This window comes from Artemia franciscana, chromosome 18 (genome assembly GCF_032884065.1).
Source record: "Artemia franciscana chromosome 18, ASM3288406v1, whole genome shotgun sequence".
NCBI lineage: Eukaryota > Metazoa > Arthropoda > Branchiopoda > Anostraca > Artemiidae > Artemia > Artemia franciscana.
The window spans coordinates 13332893-13357239 of record NC_088880.1 but is presented as its reverse complement, the minus strand read 5'-3'; the positions used below and the strand labels follow the sequence as shown (position 1 = coordinate 13357239).

The following is a 24347-nucleotide window of genomic DNA, read 5'->3' as shown; positions in this document are numbered from 1 at the left end:
TTTTGACTATTTCCAACATAATGGCTATCTCAAAACTTTATCGGGTGGGTCTGGGGAAAAGAGCTTTGGGGCTATTTACCTTCCGATATCATAAAAGCGAACTAGAACTTTTAATTTTCAGTCAAATCAGCCCTCTGAGAAGTTTATATGAGTATCCCTTCCCTAAGGGGTATATATATATATACCCACCCTATATGCCCCGAGGGCATAACTTGCCCCCGAGCTCTGGAGGTTTGTGTCAACACTGGAGTTTTTTTTTTATCTGATCTTTGAACTATTGTTAACAAACTGTTTATCTCAAAATTTTCATCAGATGTATCTGGGAAAAAAAGGGCGTGGGGAAGCTAGTCTCCTTTCGATCACTTTTGACCTAAAAAGGACACTAGGACTCTCGATTTCCAATCGAATGAGCCCTCTCCGAAATTTCTTCGAACATCTCTTACATATGAAGCGCGCTTGGAAAAAAAAAACAAACATGGGAGCCGTATGGCCTTTACTATAAGCAACTCTGTGGCGTTGCCTCTATAGCGTTAAATAGTAATGCATCCGAAAGTCAGTTTTTCGATGTTATGTTAGCGGTAAAAAAAAAGAAAAAAAGAAAGAAAAAAGAATATCAGTGCTACCAATGCAAAATTGTGATTTCTCTGTTTTTTAAGACTGGGAGATGTAAGTACCCTGGATAGGGTTTTTGGCAACGGTAATTTCAATGGTAAACTTTTTGCTTTTTTATCCAATGTGATTTTGAGTGGTTTGAAGCTCTTTCAAAATTCCTAAATTTGTTTTCAAAGTAACTGCTTTTAAGACTAATCAAAATCAGCTATCAAATCAGGTATAAATGAAATTTTTTTCACTAATTAGTTTCTTTAAAAGTGTATTTTTAATTTGTATTACTGTTTGATCGTGGTTCGCTCTTTAGGCCTCTAGGTAGCAGCAGCTGTCACTGCAACAACGATGCAATAAAAAATAAATTCAAACTTAAAACGAATGTATAACATTGAGGTTACCGCCCCCTCAAACGTTTTGAGTCTAAAGTATATTTTGTGCTTATTAAAAAAAGAGAAATACAAGTTTCCAGCAAAAAAAAATGTTTGATATGAATACATTTGTGAGAATTAATTAATTTTTATTACTTTCGATATCTCCGTATTCTTTTCAAATGTTAAGACAAATCCATCGTCTAATGAAAGCTTTCAATTTGTTAATTTGTTTAGTTGTCGGTATATTCCATAGAAAAATAGCCTTTTTGCGAGTTTTGAGGAGGGCTGCAACACCAATGTATAGTTATTCGGTTTCTTCATTTTAGTTTCTTTATTTAAGTTTAACCTGTGTTCTTCGTTGAAAGTTTCGTTTGTTCTAGGTCTAACTCTTCAATTCGTGGTAATTCTCACCTGTGTTTAAGCTCGATATCTTATATTAGCTAATTTATGTTTTAAAATAGTCCTCTACTTTTTGTTAAAACCCTTATTTTTTAATTTGATTTGTCAAGGAACAGTTTCTCGGCTACTAGAGTACTTGACATCGAGAATTTTCGTGAAATTATGGGCAAAGTTTAGTTTATCTGTTCTGTTGAATTTACCCAGTCTATGTATATTTCCTGAACACTGTTTTCCTTTTGGAAAGAATATAGCTTTCCTCTGCTCTTGAAATATACAATGCTAAAGATTTCCTGTCAGTGAAAGACAATTTTATCTGCGTTTTATTTAAATTACTTCCCTTCTTGTTGACTTGTTGCTGAATACACGCGAATGGAAGCATAAAATAAATAGATGATACATGAAACACAATACATGCTCTTACTACAGATAGCTTGTAGTTTTGAATTTTTTATATTTGAATAACCCATTTCTGTTTCTTATTGAGGGTCAGAGCCCCACTCTGCACCCTATGGACGAGAGGGGGAGGTCTAGGTAGGTTTACCAGAGCGGAAGTTATAAGTTTGAGAAGAACGCCCCTTCAATATGGACAAAGTGTCAAAATTTTCACAATTTGGAAGTTAGAAGTGGATATACCAACCATGGTTGCCGACTGCTGACGTCTTAAATTTGTGCACGGTGCGATAGTTCAACATATTGTCCTTATTTTTTTTCAATTGTATTTAAAATGAAGTCAGGAGAGCTCCCTACTTAAATGAACCTCTAAAGAACGAATTAGATAATAATTCTCGTTCTTCTATAGCTATTAAATAAAAAAACTAGTTTTTTTTTTAACTGAAAGTAAGGAGCGACATTAAAACTTAAAACGAACCCAAATTACTCCGTATATGAAATGAGTTGTCCCCTCCGCAATCCCTTGCTCTTTACGCTAAAGCTTTTAATTGTTTTAAAAAGTAGAATTGTGGCAAAGAGTCAAACTTTAGCGTAAAGACCGAGGGATTGCGGAGGGGACAACCCATTTCATATATGGAGTAATTTCTGTTCGTTTTAAGTTTTAATGTCGCTCCTTACTTTCAGTTAAAAAGACTAGTTTTTTTTTATTTAATTTCTGAACGTTTTTGAATTAATGCATGTTTGATTTTGGCTCTCCGCACATAAATTATTAAAATGAAATTTGTATATTCATTCTTTTTTTGGCTAAATGGCTTTCTCTTAGTTTTGATCAGACGATTTTGAGAAATAAGGGGTGGGGAAGGAGGCCTAGTTGCCCTCCAATTTTTTGGTTACTTAAAAAGGCAACTAGAACTTCTAATTTTTAATGAACGTTTTTATTAGTAAAAAATATGCGTAACTTAAGGGGGTTTTTACCCTCGTTAATACCTCGCTCTTTACACTAAATCGTAAGTTTTGTCCCAATTCTTTAAGAATGACCCCTGAATCAAAAAGGCCGTAGAATAAATAGTTGAGATTACTAAAATTACTTTAGCATAAAGAGCGAGGTATTTATCTCCTCCTAAATACCTCGCTCATTATGCTAAAACATTTTTATAACCCCTCATATGCGTAATAATCTCTGTTCGTTTTAAGTTTCAATGCTACTTCTTACTTTCAATTGAAAAAAAAAACGTTTTCATATTTATTTTTTCATTGTTTTTTTCTATAGTAATGCTAGAAAATCCTTCGCCCTTTTCATTGAATTTTTCTTTCCCCATGACCTATTACTCCAAGGAAAGATCCTCCCACACAACCCCTTCCCCTCAGCCCCACCCCCAAACCAAAAAAATCCCCCTGAAAACGTCTGTACACTTCCCAATAACCATTACTATATGTAAACACTGGTCAAAGTTTGTAACTTGCAGCCCCTCCCCGAAGGATTGTGGGAGAGTAAGTTATTCCCAAAGACATAGTTATTATGGTTTTCGACTATGCGGAACAAAATGGCTATCTCAAAATTTTGATCCTTTGACTTTGGGAAAAAAATGAGCGTGGGAGGGGGCCTAGGTGCCCTCCAATTTTTTTGGTCACTTAAAAAGGGCACTTCTCTGATACGCTGAATCTGATGGTGTGATTTTCGTTAAGATTCTATGAATTTTAGGGGGTGTTTCCCCCTATTTTCATAAATAGATAAATCATCGATACGATGACCCCTGGGAAAAAAACAAAACAAAACAAATAAACACGCACCCGTGATTTGTTTTCTGGCAAAAAATACGAAATTCCACATTTTGTAGATAGGAGCTTGAAATTTTTGCTATAGGGTTCTCTGATACGCCGAATGCGATGGTGTGATTTTCGTTAATATTCTACTACTTTTAGGGGATGTTTACCCCTATTTTCCAAAATAAGGCAAATTTTCTCAGGCTCGTAACTTTTGATGACAAGGACTAAGTTTAATGAAACTTATATATTTAGAATCAGCATAAAAATTCGATTCTTTTGATGTATCTCTTAGCATCAAAGATTCCGTTTTTTAGAGTTTCGTTCACTATTGAGCCGGGTCGCTCCTTACTACAGTTCGTTACCAACTGTTTGATTAAACTACTACAAAAAAGTTTTTAACTGAAAGTAAGGAGCGACGTTAAAACTCAAAACGAACCCAAATTATTGCGTATATGAAGAGTTGCCCCCTCCTCATTACCTTCCTCTTTACGCTAAAACTATTAGCACTTTTCAAAATGCTTCCTATTCTATTCAAACGGCCCCTGTATTTCAGTAGCCGTTAATAAAAAAATGGGACAAACAGTGAAACTTTAGCGTAAAGAGCAAGGTATTGTTGAGTATGGGCCGGGGGAGGGGAGGGCTGGCTGCTCTCGAATCACTCTTGATTCTTATATAGGGCACTATAACTTACGATTTCAAATCAAATGAGCCCCATCTGAAGTTTATGCGACCATGCATTTCATACAAACCTTGTATGGCCCTGCGGCGTGACTTACAACCCTACCCCAGGTCACTGGTTCACCCTAGAAGCATTGCTATATATTCATTGGTCTATTTTGAGCATAATTCCTATCTCACAATTTTAATAAAATTCGTTTGGTGAAGATGGGTAGTCGGGGGGGGGGGCTAGCTACCCTCCATCAATTTTGACTCTTAAAAGGGAACTAGAACTTCCAATTTGAACTCCAATCCACCAATTTTTCACCAAAATGAACATACTCTAAAGTTTATACAACCCTCCCTTCCATAAAAACCTAAAATACCCCCAGGGCATAACTTACAAACCTTGCTCCTAGACTCTGGGCTCTGTTTTAAACCCAAAAGCCTTGTTGTATGATATTTAGACTATTTTGAATAAAATTGCTATCTCAAAATTTCTATTAGATGCATTATGGGACAATACGACGTGTTTATTTGTGTGTGTTAGGGGGGAGGGTAGCTACCCTCCAATTAATTTGAATTTAAAAGGGGTACTGTATTTTCCGATTACCAATCCAATAATCCCCCTCCGATGTTTATATGACGACGCTTTTTATAAAAACCTTATATACCTCCAGGGCATAAGTTACAACCATTGCCCTGGGGACTGGAGGATTTGTTATCCTCACAGACATAATTTCTGGACCTTTCAAATACTATGAACAACATGTCTATTTCAAAATTTCGATTGAAAATGTTTGGAGAAATGATGGGCAGGGAGGGTCATTTCCCCTCCGATCACTTTCGGCTTATAAAAAGGGTAATAGTTCTCTCAATTTTCGATCAAATGTGACTTTTTGAAGTTTCTACGACAACGCTTTCTATAAAAATCTTTATATGCCCCAAGGGCACAACTTATAACTCTTGATCTGAGGGCTGTGAGGGGATTTCATCCTCAAAGACATAATTTCCAGATCTTTCATCTACGTTAAACAAAATGGTTATATCAAAATGTTGATCGGAAGTGTTTGAAGAAATGATGGGCGTTGGGGCCATTCACCCTCCGAACACTTTTGACTATTAAAAAGGGCACTAGCCCTCTCAATTTCCAATCGAATGAACCCTTTTTGAGTTATCACAACAACGCTTTCTGTAAAAACCTTATTTACCCTTAGGGTTTAAGTTAAAACCTTGTGCCTTGAGGAGTATGGGGGGTGGTGTCATCCTTAAAGACATAATTTCTGGACCTTTGAACAACGTTTAACAAAATGGCTATCTCAAAATTTTGATTGGGTGTGTTTGGAGAAATCGTGGGCGTGGGAGGGTGGTTAGTTGCCTCTATCACTTTTGACTTTTAAACAAGGCACTAGCCCTTTCAATGTTCAATTGAATGAGCCCTTTTTGAAGTTTTCACGACAACTCCTTCGCTACAAAGTGCCCTGGTCTAAAACAAGCCAAAAAAATAAAATAAATGAATAATACATTGTGCCAACATTGCAGCAGCAAAAAAAAATTGGTTAACATATTCTTAGTCGCACAAAAAATTCTTCTTCTTTATTTACTGGATCTCATCCTTCTTGTCTTTTCTTGGGCCCCATGCATAACAAATTTTTGGAAACCTGGCTGGTAAGATAAGGTTTTCATTTCAGAAAAAATGGCTATCACAAGCCGAGATGGGCCATTTGTACTTTGAAATGATGCATAGGCCTGAAGTCTTTGCAGAAGTTTATCAACCTTTGTTTTGGTCGTTGCTTCTCTATCACTTCACCGCATACTCACTTCTCCATTTTCAAGAAGAATGGTTGCGGCTTTTGACTTCTTTTACGAAATTTGAATCTCCACTCTCGTGTTTCGACTTGCTAATTTGACTTATAACTACGTCTTCTTGTATGGTTGTAAATGCAGGAAAGACGACTGGGAGACTGTGGGAAGGCACAGGCAGAGATAACAAAGATCATACCGGCTAGCAGTTATGTCTTTAGCACTAAACTATTTTTATCTAATTTTTTTTTTATTTCACTAAAACTTTTTCTATCATCATTTCATAAAATAGTTCAAAAAAGAGGGAATATAGCTAAAATTGTCAAAAGAGTGCAATTCCTCTCTGTTGAGAGAAAGAGTTGCATGAGGTAAAAAAGAATACAAAAACTAAGAAAGCGTGGAAGTCCGCAACCCTAGCATCGACTGAACCAGACCCTACAAGACCCCAGAAGTACAGACAGTGCCGTAGAGAGGAAGTGGGGTCAACATGGTTGCCTGAAACTACGTAGATATAACCGTACGGCCATCGTTAAAGAACGTCAAAAAAACTAATTACGCAGGCAACCTGTCGAAAACAGACAGTTGAAAAATTGGACTGTTGAAAATGGACAATTCCCTTAGAGAGTATACAGTACTTCTCGTGTATGGTTTTTCAAGAAATATATTGAATAATGGTTGTCTTCATGGAATGGATAAACGGCTAAACTATTCAAGTTAGAAACTTGGAAATTTATGTAAATGATCTTTAAAACGTCTGGTTACGAAGAGATATTTTATTTGATATGTATTTTTTCTGGTTTACGAAGAGGATATTTATTTATTTGTATTTTATTAGGTTGTTTATTTCATTTCAAGATGAAAACTATCCCAATTGTCTTCTGATATAAAATACATTCTAGTTCTTATTAGCTTCGTATTCTTCCGAGAATGTATTTCAAAATATATGTGCTATTTGGCTGAGTAAAAAAACAACTTCAGACAAAATTGGCCTTTACTAACTAACCGAGGCTTCACCAACTAACCGAGGCTAACTACTAGTACACTGTCACAACAACCTAGAAACTTTCTGAACCTTCTGGAACAAATACCCTGAATTAATATTTGAACAATGCATCCAGAACCCAGTTCTACTCATTTGGTAAGTGTATTTTGTTTGCCGCACGTCCAAACCAGTTTTTCTCTGAAATATTGAATTTTCTTCAGTTTGATATTTTACGCCTCTCCTCAAGGACACTGGGATCAGTTATGTTTGATAAGTATGCTCCATTAAGGTTCTAGTAGTAGGCTACATTTCTATAGTTATATCTTTACTGTAAAAAATATCCTAGATTTCAAATGTTATATCAGTTTATCGGTTTTTTTTTTATCTCTCTCATGAAGCTTAACATTTCCTCTGTGGCTGTCGTCTTCTTTTCGAAGGATTTTCCAAATATATGTTCATTTTAGTTGTTGACATTAAATCATTTATGACTATCACGTAAATAGTTGTTATATGATCGTGAGCTGATAGAGGTAAATATGAAAGTGTAAGCGAAATTGAAGATAGAGAGGGTGGTGTCGTTGGAGAAAGGGACCGAAGGGCCCCACTTTAAGTTCTACAAAAACACAAATTGATATTCTTAAATGATCTTAGTTGTCAACAACATGTAACTTGCTGATCATTTCTAAAAGATGTATTTAATATTTTCTAACTTTTGACTCTCTATACCAGTATTAGCTTCGGATTTATAATACTTAAGCTAAAATATCCTTAAATACAGAATTTGACGGTAATCACACATCATCTTTGAGATGTCAACTTAGTGCCCTTGATTCTGGAATTGTTTATTGCAATACCAGCCTCAGATTTCATATCACTAAGCTCAGAAGCACTTCAGTGCCAATATGGTGGAAATCAAGTGCCATTTGTGAAAATATACCAATCATGTTTTGATTTAGGACCGTCATTCTTTTTTTCCGGGGTCGGCTAACGATTTTTAAGGATTAACCTTGAAGCATTCTGGACTCTTCTCTAAATAATCGCTGGTAGACCATAAGTCGAAAGTCGTAGTGCATTTCCAAATATGCGCGTTTTAACTGGAGTAGCTGTCCTCGAAGGGGATATGCCCAAGAGCAAATCTTTCAGTCTCTCGAGTATACAGATCGAAAATTGTTGCATGTGTCACAGGAATACAATTTGGGATATATGTTTTTGCTTTTTTTTTTATTTTAGATGTCTACATTTCAATATTAGCCCCAGATTGATAGCCAACAAGTTGTAAAATCGCTATTTCGGTGTTGATTGAATTCCAACACCACGTGTAAAATGTGTACGTATTCAGAATGTTTTGATTTGGAACCAGCTTTATTTTTGGTTTGAGAGGGAAAGCATGACTCAAAGCATCCCACTTTGGAATTTTAATTTACGCAGAACGAAATTCTTCAAAAACTGAAGATGGGAGGAGAATAGAAGGGGTGCAGGAACAAGGGCATAATATTGGGCTCTTTAATCATCCAGATCGACGAGGATTAGCTGGGTGTAAAAGGCCGTTCCTGTTCCGTTGGTGTGAAATAGTAATGGGTCTCCACTGTACTGTAAGCTCCTTCTATCCCTATCCCCGGAAAGGTGACATATGCTGGTGAGATGCATTATTTTTCTCAAGGCCATAACAATTTCAATGATTTAAGTAGTATAAAGATTGTAACATGGAACGTTATGACTTTGGAAGACAACTATTGTAATGATTATTTGACTGGCAAATTCAGACGTTTTTAGACTTTAGAAAAGTTTCAGAAATTAAACTCTCAGCACTAGGTAACGGAAAACTAGATTAACATATTTGTTATTCAGGTAGGAAGAATGGGGCTCATAGGTAAGGAATAGGTCTCTGATGACTAAGGAAGCTTCTAAGTCATGCTTAGGATGGGAAGATATCAGTAATCGAATTTTAGTTGCTTGTTTTATGACTAAAAATGCATGGTATCAGTAATGGTAGTGCATGCCTCCGTGTACTCTGATGAATATTGCATATTGCTACAAATAGACAAGTTCCCAGGTAGAAATATGGTATTTTTATCAAGGGACTTAGACGACCAGGTTGGTTCAAACAGGGATTTACGGTGCCCTAGCAAAGAAAGGAAAGACAATAGACTTTCCTTGCCGCAGAGAAGGAAAATAGTGATGACAATAGACTTCCTATATTTCAGGAACAATAATCTAGTTGTAACGAAAGTGGTGTTTGATAATAAAATGGTCCATTAGACATATTGGGAAGCCAAAAGCTTTTTTTCTCTGTTTAAGAGAATTGTTTCCAGTGATGTTGAATCATCAATTCATAATATGTTTTATATCAATGTGCATCCTTTGCTAATATTTATTTGTACTTTTTTAGGAGCAAGGTGTCAAGATTTATATCCTGCTTTATAAAGAAGTGGAATTTGCTATCGGGATAAATAGCTATTATAGTAAGCAGACTTTGGCGAGGTGCCATCCAAATATCAAGGTAATGTTTTCTTAAACTGTTTTTCTACTAGTGCTTTTTACCTAGTTTCAGTACTATTTTTGTCCATTCTCCTTTGAACAGGCACTTCTCTGCAATGCATTGATAAAATGAAAATACAGAATTTTGTAGAGCAGTGTTGTAATATTAAACATTTCACGTCGTTACAAATATCATTAAGCTAATGACGCATTTGAGCTGCATCATGATGAAGTCCAAGAAAATTGCAAATATGTTATCTCGCACAATCGTCACAATGGGCTGATCCACAATCGTCATGCCAAAAGTTAGCAGGCATAAGTTGCTCAAATATAAAGTCTATGTTTGACTGTTTTTTGCCTGCCTTTTGTTTGAATGTAGTGAAGTCGTTCATCATGAATGGCTACCACAAGATCATGCAGTCAACGAGGAATTCTACGCGGATGTATTTAGACGTTTACGGGAAGATTTGTTACGGTAAAGGCCTGAACTCTGAACAAACAAGAAATGATTTTTGTGCAGATATAGCGCGCCCAGGCATTTGCTTATGTTGGTTTGCCATTTGTGGCCAATAATTTGAGCAGCCATTCTTCCCCATCATCCCTAATCTCCAGATATGGCTACAACAGATCTTGTTTTTATTTACTACAATAAAATTCATCTTAAAAGTCCTATTTTCAAAGGTTGCAAGAAATTGAAGAAAGATAAGTGGCTCAACTGAAAGATATCACACTAGACGAGTTTCAGGGAGCATGTGAAAAGTGGAAAAATTGCTGGTGCTATTACATAGCAAGGTCGTACTTCGATCCACATAAGTATGTGTAAAGCTGCTAGCATTGTAATAACAATTTTGTTACCAAATATGAGTCTTTTTTAAACAGACTTGGTATGCTGTTATTCCTCTATTCCTTGTTCCATCACTAAGTTGCAAGCATTCGTTTCATCTTCTTTGAGCTTCACGTTTGGGTTGAGTCCGTATACAATTAAATTTTACTAATATCGAGCTTTGGCGAACGATAATTTTTCGAATGAGATAGATCCAAACCTTTTTAAAAGAAATGTTTATCTAGTATCCAAGACCAAAGAATATGGGAAACTCGCAAGAGTCAGATCCTGTGATTAAATATGGGGAGAAAAGGGGAAAATCATTAGCACTTTTACAGTTTCAGTTGTCTTTATTCAAGGTGGTCGAAGTATCAGAGAAAACTGAGTAATCGAAGTTGTTAATCTTTATTTTTATAGGGTCAAAGCTGAAATTAATTGGGCAAGTAATAATTAATAAAAGCTGTTTCATTTTAAAGATATATTTCAACTTCAGATACAATCTGCACAAAGCAAAGGCTAGATTAGGGAAGTCCTATCAGGTTAAATAAGCTTGATTTTTGGTGCTTATCAATCACTCTTGAGGAAACGTGGACGCCGCTTTAAAATGCTGTCGAAGCTGTGGACTGCGAAAGGAAACTTGGCTCTAAAAAAGCAAAATCGTTGGGAAAGTGGTGGGAATGGTTTTGGGATAGTCACAGGGTTATCTTCGATTGGTTGTCGTCAAAAACAAAAACCATTACAAAAACATACTAAACATCAATGTTGGACAAACTGAAGGGGTTAGTTGGAAAAATGGTCATATGTACAGAAAAAATAAAGCCCTGTTTCACCAAGACCCATGAAGTAAAAGTTCGAAGTTCTGCGTATCCTAGACTATTATTACTAATATTCCTAATACCTACTTCATGAAGGTGGAATAATTCTAAAAAATTTAAGGAACAATTTTCATTTTGGACTTTATCATGTCATCCTGGCTAATAACCTATCTCTCGTATAAGTCTGAAATGAGAAACGGATTTATCGATGCACCTGTTTTATTTCGGCAAGTATTATCCATTACAGCGATTTATCACCCACCATTTTATGATTTTAATAGGTGTTTGTTCGGTTTGGCGAGAAACTCATTGTTTGTATTTGTTTTCTCGATTTGTGCTGGTTACGATAGTAACAATAGCTTAAGTTTGCTATTAAAATACACCATTAGTGTTACTCGAACGGACTAGCTCGTGTATCCTAGGAAGGCGCCCTCCCACTGGATTTTTCTGACCTCTTTGGAGAACGTGATACATAGCCGTGTAGTTGAATGTCTGTCTGATTTTAACAGGCTTGTACGCAAAGTTTTTTTTGGGAGGGGAGGTATCAGAAGAAAAATAAACTCGGGAAGTGTATGAACAACAGATGTAATTATTGAAAACCCATAAAAGCCCCCTAGATTGTTTGATGAGAGGAGTAAGACCAAAGAATTATCATTCATACTTACCTTTTTATAGACTCTCGGTACTAATTTAATTTCTATTGCAACTTTTCCGCTAAGCATAAAGTGACTAAATTTTGTTCTATAGAATTTTCAGCAGCAAGTTGATTCTGCATCATCATCAGGACCCAACAATTCAAATGTGTTACAAGTTGTGCCGGTTTTTTAGAAGTTCCTTGATTTATTTGAAATAGTTGAATGTCGCGATGGCTAGTCAGCGTTTTTTTGGACTCTTAGGTCATGGTTTGCAAGTCTAGGATATGTCAAAATTCGAAACCTCACGGCAGGATAGATATTTTGATGGCATAATATTCAGTTCGCACTGTTTTAATTTTACTCCATGCTATATTCGTTTTATTTTCTTCCCTTCATATTGTTAGCTTTTAGCTTAAATTGGGTGTTTAGCCAAATACTCTCGAAAACAAAAGTCATCTCATTGTTATTGGGGGTAGGGGCGAGAAAAAAATTCTAAGGGATAGGTTAAGTCAATAGGACACACCCTTTTGTCTCCTTTTTAGGAAATTCTCAGTTTAAAGGCTCACATTTGTGAATATTTGAGCTTCCAGGTGATCTACAACCTTCGGACCTAACCTTCAATTGAAAATTTTTTTTAGAAGTATTTTAGAAAAAAAAACAAAAAAAAAACAAAAAAAAAAAAACAAATGACCGTGGATTGTCAACTTAATTGACATATACTGATATCCATTCCTTAAAGTTATGATAATTTTTTTTTGTTTGTGAAAGTAATAGAAGTGAAAGCATTTAAAATGTGTTTTGTTCTCAGCAAAGCGCAAATTATCTTCTGGTCTTGAGAAGGCATAGGGGTTATCAGCCCTTGTCATGTTAATTTTTGCTTGTTTTGAGTTTGACTCGGCTATTTATTGTGATTTTGTTCGTTTTGAGTTTCATTTATTTATTGATAGTGATTTGTAATAGTTTTACGTTTGGAATATTTTTCGACTTTATTTCTACTCATTCTTGGCTTAATGGAGCTCTTTACTTTTCCTTGAAAAACTTGTTTTGTGGGAAGCGTTTTTTTAAATTAATTTCTGTTGGTTTTTATTGACATAGCCTTTTTAATGAAAAAATAATATTTTTCATCTTTTTAGTTTTTTCTATAAGAATTCATAGTATGGGTTACTATTGTAACCCATACAATGGAAAAACAACATTGTAACCATACATGTTGGATAAACTTGTTTAACAATCTTCAGTTCTGGTCCAAACATTATTTTGAAGTTGACCTGAAAGATAAAACTTAATATCATTCCCAAAAGACTCTGCCTGTGCTCTTTGACAACTTGGATCTACTTAAACTTTATTTATTTTATTTATATATTTATTTGCCTTTTGATTTATTTTAAACCAACAATTAGTTTTAAAGCATAATGGGCTAATTGGATAATTGTGGAAGGTTGACAAGCCCAATGTCTCTAAAGACATATTTGCTGGACCGTTCTACTAAAATGAGCAAAACGGCTGTTTCTAAATTTTGACTGAATGCGATTGAAAAAGGACTGTGTTTAAGAGGATGGCTGCTTGCCCACCAGTCCCATTCATCCTTAAAAAGGGCTCCAGAACTTTTAATTTTGAATCGAATAACCTCCTTTCAAAGTTTCTATGATATTTCTAGCTATTATAGATTGGTGCTGCCTATGATATTGCATATCCTTTGAAAACCTGCATGCATACAGTTTTTCCGTTTATTTGAAATTCCTAAACGTTCCCTATAAGTTTCGTCTTAATACACTTAGCGTCATTAGTTACAGTAACTATAGTGGTAGTATTAAAACTATACATATAGTGCCTTCTAGCTAGTTCAAAGTCCCCCAAAACTTACCCTTAAAGGTCTAAATTAATAATATAACTTGCTCTTCAGATATTGCTTTGCTACCCTTTGGAAGTCCACATGCTCATGGTTTGTTTTGATTTAGTTCAACATCCGCCTAAGCATTCCTTAAAAGCTTCACCCTAATATTCTTAGCTTGCACAATAGCAATAGTTGTAGCAGCATTAGTAGCAGCATGCGCATAGCACCTTTGGTTTCTCCATCCCCTTCAACACACGCTGAAAATTTCAATTCATCATACCGCTTAATACATACCATCAATCGCTCCTGAAGCATTTCTGATGCGTCTGCTTAACAACCTATGTCGGTATGCCGTGTTTCGAATTAGTTCCATACATTCTCTATGTATCCCAAATTATTAAAAAAATTTTTTATCCCAATAGCAGTAGTAGTGGTAATAGCATTAAAATTAAAATAAAATTAAAATAGTTGTAGCAGCATTAGTAGCAGCATGCGCATAGCACCTTTGGTTTCTCCATCCCCTTCAACACACGCTGAAAATTTCAATTCATCATACCGCTTAATACATACCATCAACCGCTCCTGAAGCATTTCTGATGCGTCTGCTTAACAACCTATGTCGGTATGCCGTGTTTCGAATTAGTTCCATACATTCTCTATGTATCCCAAATTATTAAAAAAAAATTGTATCCCAATAGCAGTAGTAGTGGTAATAGCATTAAAATTAATTGTAGTAGCCTAAGCTTTAGTGGCAGTAGCAGTAATAGAAGTAGTAGCAGTAGTATGAATAGAAGCAGTAGCAGTAGGATGCAAAAATTGTTTGGGTTAGTTTAACATCCCGCTGAACAAGCCCTGTTAGTTTCAACTTCACATCCCCCTAAGATTTTGCTGTTACACCCTTTTGACAACCTGCATGCAAGGGGTGAATTCTGATTCAGTTCATCTTCCCCTTTCAAAATTTCTTGTAAATTTCACCTTCGTACCCTGAGGCATAGTCGTAATAGTAGTCACAGTAGTATTATTGATATTACTAGTGTTAATGTTGAATAGCGGTAGTACTACTAGCAGCAGTAGCCTATTGCCTTTTGGTCAGTTGAACATCCCTCTCATCAAGTCCTGAAAGTTTCAACTTAATGCAATTAGTCATTGCTATGACATTGCTGATATGTCCTTTTGATAACCTGTATGTTCATATATTTCTTGAAATTTTATATCTCAATGCTCCTAGCCATACAAGTAGTTGCAATAGAAGAAGTAGTAGTAAATATTGCAGTAACAGTAGTGTTGGCAGTAGTGTGCGCATATTGCCTTTTGTAGATATGATCTTCCCCTTTAAGTATTCTCTGAGAGTTCCAACTGAATGCCCAAATCAGTTCTTGAGATAAGCTATTTTGGCCCCTTAATAATTTAAATTGAGCAGTGTGGTAGTATTATTGGTGGTAGCTGTAGCAGTAAAGGTAGCTTGCAAATATTGTCTTTTTGATCATCTTCATTATTTTCTGAATTTTACAAGTTAATATACTCAGTTATTTCTGTGTTGCAGCCTTTTGACAATCCGTATACACATAAGGTATTTTGGTTTAATTCAACACTCCCCTCAACATTCTTTAAAAGTCTCACGTGAATACCCTTCGTCTTCTTGGAAAGTAAAGTTCAAAAATGCATACCTTTCTCAAAAAAATATACCAGGTTTAAACACTGAACGAATTGCCTAACTTACAGTCCTTATCCTGAGGACTGTGGGGAGATTTAAATCCCCAAAGACATAATTACTGGACCTTTCAGATAACTTCCAACTTCCAATCAAATAAGCTCCATCCGATCCAAAGTTCCATGAAAACCTGGGCATATATACAATCCTTGCCAATGGACTCTGGGGGATTGTGTTCACCATAAAGACATTGTCACATGATTTTTCGACTATTGGTAACAAAATTGCTATCTCACAAATTCAATTGAACGCGTTTTGGGAAAAGAGGATGTCAGGGAGGGAGGTTAGTTGCTCTCCATCAAGTTTGACTTTTTAAAAGGAATTAGAACTATACATTTCAAATCAAATTAGCCTCTTCTAAAGTTTACACGACCACCCTTGCCCCCATACTCTGGGGGATTTTGTCAACCTTAAAGGCTTAATTGTATTTTCTATGGACTATTTTTGAATAATTGACTATCTCAAAATTTCTATCGTATGCATTTACGGAAAATACAACTTAGGGGGGGGGCGCGTGCCCAAGATCGCTTTGACTCTTAATAAGGGAACTAGAACATCTGATTTCTAATTCAATCATACTTCGTGAGTTTTTATGATCATCCTTTCCATAAGAACCTTATATGCCCTTGGGGCCTAACTTACAACCCTTGTGTTGAGGTTTGTGGAGATAGGGGAAGTTGCCATCCTCAAAGACATAATTTCCAGACGTTTCAACTACGCTGACACAAAATGGCTATCTCAAAATTCCGATTAGATGTGTTTTGGGAATTGATGGGCGTGGAGGGGAGGGGACTTGTTGCCCTCCAATCACTTTTGGCTATTAAAAAAGGCCCTTTCAATTGCCAATCGAATGAGCCTTTTTTGAAGTTTCTACGACAACATCTCAAAATTTCTATAAGATTTATTTTAGGAAAATCCGAGATGTGGGGTGGGGGATATCGACCCTCCGATTACTTTGAATCTTAAAAATAGTACTAATGTTTATGATTACTAATTGAATGAGCCCCCACTGAATTTTATACGACCACCTTTTCTATAAGAATTGTATGCCCCCAGGGTGTAGCTTACGATCCTTGCCCAGAGGGCTGTGGGGGGCGAGGTGTCATTCGCAAAGACATATATTCCTGGACATTTAATTAACATTTAAATTTTAAGCATTGAAATTTTGATTGGATGTGTTTAAGGAAATGGTAGGTGGGGGGGGGATAAGTTTAACTCTAGTCACTTTCGACTATTAATAAGGGCACTAGCCCCTTCAATTTAAAATCGAATGAATTTCTTTAGACGTCTCTACGACAACAAATGGTCACCTCAAAATTTTTTATCAGGTATATTTCGGGAAAATACGAGGTTTGGGGGGGTGCTATCCACCCTCTGATCGCCCTGAATTTTAAAGAGGGTACTAGAACTTCATATTACCAGCCCAATGAGTCCCCTTCAAAGTTTAGACGACCACCATTTCTACAAAAACTTTACATGCCTCTAGGGTATAATTTACAACCCTTGCCCTGACGGTTGTGAGGGGAGGGGGTTGTCATCCTTAAAAACATAATTTACAGACCTTTCAACTAATTCGAACGAAATGGCTATCTAAAAATTGTGATTGGATTTGTTTGGGGAAACGGTTGGCGTGGGAGGGGGGCTAATTGCTCTCCAATCACTTTCGACTGTGAAAAGGGGCACTAGCCCTTTCAGTTTCCAATCAAATGAGCTATTTCGGAGATCCTACGACAATTCCTTCGATACGAAGTGCTCTGGTCTAAAACCAAAAAAGAAAAAAATTAATTTCTATCACATACATCTTAGGAAAATACAAGGTGTGAGGAGCATCCGCCCTCAGATCACTTTGAAAATCAAAAAGGGTCTAGAACTTTGAAAAGGGTCTTAGAATTTTAAGCATTGAAATTTTGATTGGATGTGTTTAAGGAAATGGTAGGTGGGGGGGGGGGATAAGTTTAACTCTAGTCACTTTCGACTATTAATAAGGGCACTAGCCCCTTCAATTTAAAATCGAATGAATTTCTTTAGACGTCTCTACGACAACAAATGGTCACCTCAAAATTTTTTATCAGGTATATTTCGGGAAAATACGAGGTTTGGGGGGGGGGGGGGGTGCTATCCACCCTCTGATCGCCCTGAATTTTAAAGAGGGTACTAGAACTTCATATTACCAGCCCAATGAGTCCCCTTCAAAGTTTAGACGACCACCATTTCTACAAAAACTCTACATGCCTCTAGGGTATAACTTACAACCCTTGCCCTGACGGTTGTGAGGGGAGGGGGTTGTCATCCTTAAAAACATAATTTACAGACCTTTCAACTAATTCGAACGAAATGGCTATCTAAAAATTGTGATTGGATTTGTTTGGGGAAACGGTTGGCGTGGGAGGGGGGCTAATTGCTCTCCAATCACTTTCGACTGTGAAAAGGGGCACTAGCCCTTTCAGTTTCCAATCAAATGAGCTATTTCGGAGATCCTACGACAATTCCTTCGATACGAAGTGCTCTTGTCTAAAACCAAAAAAGAAAAAAATTAATTTCTATCACATACATCTTAGGAAAATACGAGGTGTGAGGAGCATCCGCCCTCAGATCACTTTGAAAATCAAAAAGGGTCTAGAACTTCTGATTACCAACCCAATGATCACCCTCGAATTTTGTACAACCACCCTATAAAATTTTTTATATGCCTCCAGGGCATAACTTACAACCCTTGCCCTGAGGGCTGAGGGGGTTTGTCAAAGCCATAATTGCCGGATGTTTTAACTATGCTGAACAAAATGGCTATCTGAAAATTTTGATTGGACGTGTTTGGGGAAATGGTGGGCGTGAGAAGGAGGTTAGTTGCCCCTAAAGACTTTAGAATGCTAAAAGAGGCGTCAACCCCCTCTATTTCTAATCGAATGAGCCTTTTTAGAAGTTTCTGTGACAACAAATGGCCGTCTCAAAATTTCTATGGGATGTATTTTAAAAAAATTGAGCTGTGAGGGGGGGGGGGGTATCGGATCTCTGAACACTTTGAATCTTAAAAAAGGGCACTAGAACTTCTGATTACCAATCCAATGAACCCCTTCCTAGTTTATACGACCACCTTTTCTATTAAAACTTTGTATGACCCTGTGGAATATCTTACAAACCTTACGCTGAGGGCTCTGGAGGGGGGGGGGTTCATCCTCGAAGACATAATTTCCCCCTTGCTTTACCCCTTTACTACGCTGAACAAAAGGCTATTTAAATTTTGATCTAATGTGTCTGGGGAAATGGTGGACATGGGAGGGGGATTAGTTACCCTCCAATCACTTATGACTAAAGGGCACTAGCTCTTTCAATTTTAAATTGAATGTTTTTTTTTTGAAGTTTCTATGGCGATTTCTTAGTTGCGAAGTGCCCTTGTCTAAAACCTAAAAACAAACTAAAAAAAAATAAAAAAAAAAAAAAAAAAACATTATACCTACATCGCTTTACTTAGGCAGCTCTATTGCGCTGCGTATGATCTCTGAGCGTTCTTCAAATGATACTTGGAAATCCAAATCCCCCTCTGGAAAATTATTCCCACACAATTTCACTCTCTCTAAAAAATTTTCCCGGAATATTTCCCCTATACAATTCCCCCTGGAAAATTTTCTTTATTTTCTTTTGATAAAATTTTGTTTTTATTTAATACCCCCCCCACCCTCTGGAAACTCCTGCCCAAAAATAGCCCTCTGAAAAATTATCCTGCGGAAAATCTCCCCTTCCACGAAAAAACTCCCCCCAGACAATTCCTTCCCTGCTAAAAGCTTCCTCGGACAATGCTCCTGATACATTTTCTCCTCATTTAAAATTAAGCAGTCAAAAAGAAATGAAGATAAACAAAAATAATTTTTGTAAAAATTCCGGAAATTACCCACGTGTAAAATTTCCCAGGAAAATTCTTCCTGGAAAATTTCTTACCTAAGGAAAATTCTTCCCGTAGACCCCTCCCCCTCCACTAAAAAATGTTTGTATTATTCTATGTTGCAAATAATGTGTGTAATAAGGACAGATTGCATAGCTTACAGCCCTTTCCCCTGGGGTTGTGTAGCTATGCCGTTTGCAGAGGCATAGTTATTGGACCTTTCAAATATGTTGAACCAAATGGCTATCTTTAAAATTACCAAAATTTTGGTCGAATGTTTTTGGGTAAAAAGGGGCTTGAAAGTGGGGATAGTTGCCCTCCGATCTTTTTGATCACTCCCTAGAACTATAAATTTCCGTTCAATTTAGCCCTCTCCTGATCTTTCAGGAACATTAGTTCGATGCGATTATCCCTGAAAAAAAAAACACACAAATAATCACGCATTTGTGATCTTTCTCAAGGCAAAAAAAAATCTGCATTTTTTAGATAGAACCTCGCCGGGTTCTCTGATGTGCTGAATATGATGGCGTAGTTTTCATTTAGATTTCTTGACTTTTGGGGGTGTTCTCCCCTTTTTGAAAATCTGGTAAATTTTCTCGGGCTCTTAGTTTTTGATGAGTCACATCAAACTTAATATGATGAGTTAGTAAGTAATTTTTATGTGTTTGAAATCAGCATTGAAATCCAATTCTTTTGATATATCAGTATGTACTAAAATTCTTCTTTGCAGAGTTTCGGTTGATATTGGGCCGTGTCGGTCCTTACTTACAAATTATTGCAAAGAACTGTTTTGTCTGGACACTTTTTGTCAAATTCACTTCAATCTCTCCTTTGCTGTTCGAGGTTGATTTCCCAGTTTGTCCAAAGTCCATTTATATTGATAAACATATTATTGTCTCATCCAATGCAACGTAATTCTTCAAAGATATTTGCTGGTTTTGAAGGATTAGACTGAATTCTAGCTTATTTGTGCAAGATATTCATGGCCTCGTTTTAGTGCTTCGGTTTATATCATCCTGTTTCGCTGCTGTTATTGAAGGATTATAAATACATGAATATTATATTTTTATGCTGCCATAAAAAGAATATTATCATAATCTTGGCATAAGTTGCTAGAGTCTTCTTTTCAAGCGTTGGAAACTACAAATGTAAATCCTTTGGGAATCATTGCTTTTCTTTTTCGAAGAAGGGAGATGCAAAGTAGTGCTAAAGGATACATTGTTTAGAGATTGGTTTAAGGAGAAGCGTCACAGAAACCGAAAATCTTTACGGACCCTAGCATTTGTCATTGTTAATCTCAGCTGAGACATTTGAAAAAGTCTTGCTTTATAAAACATAAATATTAAGAAAAGAAAAGAACAGAAAAAAAGGAAAAAACGGAAAAACGAGTTGTGTTTAACGATTATGATCAATAAAAAGTTGTTTAGGCCTTAATTGAAGAGCTTAAAGTGTTGCCAGTGTCAAAAAAGAAACCATTTTCATTATATAGAAGAAGAAAAAGGTGAAAATAGAACAGAAGTATTGAGTGGGATTTCGAACTCTAAACCCTACTGGCGAACACTAAACGACTATAACTATGCCCATTTGTAAAAAAAAGAAATAGAAATACTTAGGTCTTAAAGACCCTTCAACAACATTTTTGGCGTCAATAGTTTATTCTTTTCTAACTTTGCATTTGTGCAAGCAGAAGAACCATGAAAAGTGGTACTAGAAAGCAGACTTATCACATCAGGGTTGCCAAAGGATCCAAAATTTTTCTTAGGACCTAACTTTTTGCTGTTGCTAATCTTAACTGAGACAGTTGAAAAAGTGATGGTTACAAAAGAATATCGTTATGCTTAAGATATGAAAAACCTAAAAAAATGACTGACATTTAACGAAGACAATTGTACATTATCATCCTTGCATATGAATATAAATTTTAATTAGAAACAATTATCAATTGTTTCAACAAAGAATTTTGATTTTGAAAGCTTTGTTTTTCAACTACATCTGCATGCAGTGAAAGGAGACAAAATGTATTATCGGTACATTAAGAGTATGTAGTATATCTTTAAACGAAATTAGAAACTGTAATCCCAGTTAGAATAATTGTTTTTAACTTGGGGATGGGGGAGGATATAAATATTAATTTTAATAGAAAATTTGTACTTTCCCCTTCAGTTACCATTACCCAGCTTTGAAAATGATACCATCTTTGCGAAAGAATGAATTTTCTGATCTTTAGCAGGGTTTGATAACTCCAGGTCGTATTGGATCTGATATGCAGGGAAAACAAATATTTACTGAAACTATCGTTCGTTAGCAAAGCTTCGACAGCAAAAGCTTAGGAGTAAAATTAAATGGTGAAACAAAAATACTTGTAAATTGAATTCGATAAGGATTTAGTTTTACAGAAAATATAAGCCTCTGCGCTTTATCTAGTGTTCAATATCTTCTAAATTTAATATACCATCTAGCTATTAGTACCCCCTCATCCTCTGTCGATTTCAAGATGTTTCCTGTGTCATTTCCTTTATTTCAGATATTATCTGCTTAATTTTTGTATTTTTAGGCCAAAATGAATATTTGTTTAAAAAAAAATATCATGCAACATGTTTTGAATTATTATAGCCAAGATTTTAATAGCACTGAACTTAGTAATACAGTGTAATCGGTAGTTACTGTTGTCAGGGTTGCACTACGGTCAGTTCCTAAAGTGATGCAATTGCCCAAATTTGCGTGCTATACAGCGATTTTCAGTGTTACAGCCAAAAATTGTCTCTAGTAGTGCTTAAATAGCCCTCTCATGCTACAGTGCTACACATAATGAAATTGTGCTAAAATAGCACTTTCCTTGTAAAGATGGTGACCTTGAACGTACAGTGTTAAGATGACTATTCTTCAATGTAGGATGGTTGAATTAATATCACTTTGTGGCAATCAGTTCTGACAATAATATAGTGCGTTTTTGCTCGTCTAAAAATGTAATACCCATACGCCATTTGATGTACAAGCCAACTTCAATTAGTTTGAACTAACTTCAACTTCATATAGTTTGATGTACAACTTCATTTGATGTACAACAAGCCAACTTCAATTAGTTTGAACTAACTTCAACTTCATATAGATTAATGTACAACTTCATTTGATGTACAGCAAACCAACTTCAATTAGTTTGAACTAACTTCAACTTCATATAGTTTGGCTATTGAAAATATCATCCTATTGCTGTGTGTTTGTCTTATTAAAGATTTTTCTTTTTTCGCTGCTGATCCTATTTAGGTGCTCAAGGTACTTTTGTTTTTCAACACGTGAATCACCTAAGGACCACGAAAAATAACCTATTAGCAGCAACATGAAACTGCGGGACATTTTATCACTTGACGGTCGGTACACCAAATAATTTGTTGTAACAAAGTAATAAATGGTTTATGGTAACTTACTATAGCTCATGTACAACCTGTGACAATACAAATTGCAACTCTATAAATGACAGTTTTGTAACAACATATAAAAACAATGTCTACATATACAACATATACATATACATAATAATATCTCCCTTTTTCTGCTTCCTAATATTTAAAATCTGTTGATTTTAAATTTAAGATTTAAGATAAGATTTATTCATCAGGAAACACACATACAATATTACAGTTTACTATTCCCCCAAAGGCTCTTTGGCCTGTAAAGAAGAGGGAAAATAAATAAGTCACTTACTCAGAGAAGAAAAAAATATTAAATAATCACTTACAGAGAGAAGAGCAAAAAGGAGAAGAAAAGAAAATATAGATAAAATAAAAACTACTAGAAACATAACTAAATAGACTAATAGATTGAAGAGACTAAATTAATTAAGTAGACCAGTAGATAAAGTAGACTCCAATGAAATAATAATTAATTATATATACAGATACATACATATTTACACACATATACACATATAAAAATAGATAAAAATAACTTCTATGAGGCCAAAGAATTAAAAAAAAAAATTTTTTTTCACCTTCGAGCTATCTTCTTCTTCTATGGGGTAAGGTATCAAACTTAAAGTTATCATAATGATAATTAAACATTTATTGAGAATCCCCCAATAGCTACATTGAAACGTTTTTTTTTTTTTTTTGTAAGGGTATAGACGTATTTTGCATGATTTTTTTTGTATTATTTATTACCCTCCTCGTAGTGGATTTTAAAAGGAGCTGACGGCAAATCTGCAACTTTATACTGACAAAATTTGCCGCAAGTACCCTTATGCTCAAATTACATTATGTGGAATATAGCTCAGTAAAGTTGCAGAATACGTCGGAACGCTGACTGCCGTTTCTAACTGTAAAGACTATTTTTGGACTCTCGTTTTTGGTCTACATTCTTCAAGAAATTTTTAGACTTTGTTTCTAGTCGGAAAAATTCCAAGCCTGACTCGACCTGCTGAAAATTCTGAAAAATTTACGGGAACAAAGTTATGAATATTGAAATTCTTCCTGGCTGCATAATTATGGCCAGGTAAGACTTTAGTCATGTATGTCAATAAAAACTGAAGGGCATATGATACCAGTCAATAAAGCAGGATCTTGATCGATTTTTAAACGTAGCTTGTTAGTGTGACCAATCAGAGACTAAACTTTACCAGTGACGTTGCTGTAGCCCTACTTGGGTATTATCCTTCATTCAAATAGAGCAAATTTGGAAGATTCAAAGACACATTCAATTGAACAAGAAAGATAAAAGATCAGAAAAACTCCAATGAAGCATATAAATGATAAGTTAAGACCATACCTAACCCTTGTGGTTTCCGTCCACTGAAAGTCTCCAGTGAGAGCAACCTTGAAATTCTACTGTGTAGTGCAACAGTGTTTTTTTTTTTTTTTTTTTTTTAATTTCAACCTATCAGATTTGCAAATGACATTCAGTAGGGAAGCAGCAAATCTAGCATAGTTGTCGTCTTTTCAGGCATGTGTTTGAGGCCATCGTTGTCTGCGTGACAATGCTAGATGGAGCTTATGACAAGCTTCAGCCTATCAATAAACAGTCAAAGTCAGGTCTTTTCTAGTTGCAGACTTTAGTATGTATATGAATTCTTTAATAATGAAAGGTTTCTTTATCATCCTCAACAGATCTATTTTATCGTATTTGGAAATGTATACTCTGCTATTGGATGGATATAATATGTAGTAAAATGAATAATATTCAAGAAGGTGCATATTATTTACGCAG

The 24347-nt window shown here is 35.7% G+C and overlaps 1 protein-coding gene across 1 annotated transcript in view; it reads left to right on the top strand.

Annotated features, from left to right (window-relative positions):
• Window positions 1–24347, top strand: part of LOC136038636 (phospholipase D1-like) — a gene marked incomplete in the record, with an annotated part of 372020 nt that overhangs the window by 224837 nt on the left and 122836 nt on the right. The window contains 1 exon segment of the mRNA XM_065721881.1: window positions 9365–9475. Within this exon segment, the coding sequence (XP_065577953.1) occupies window positions 9365–9475 (111 nt within the window).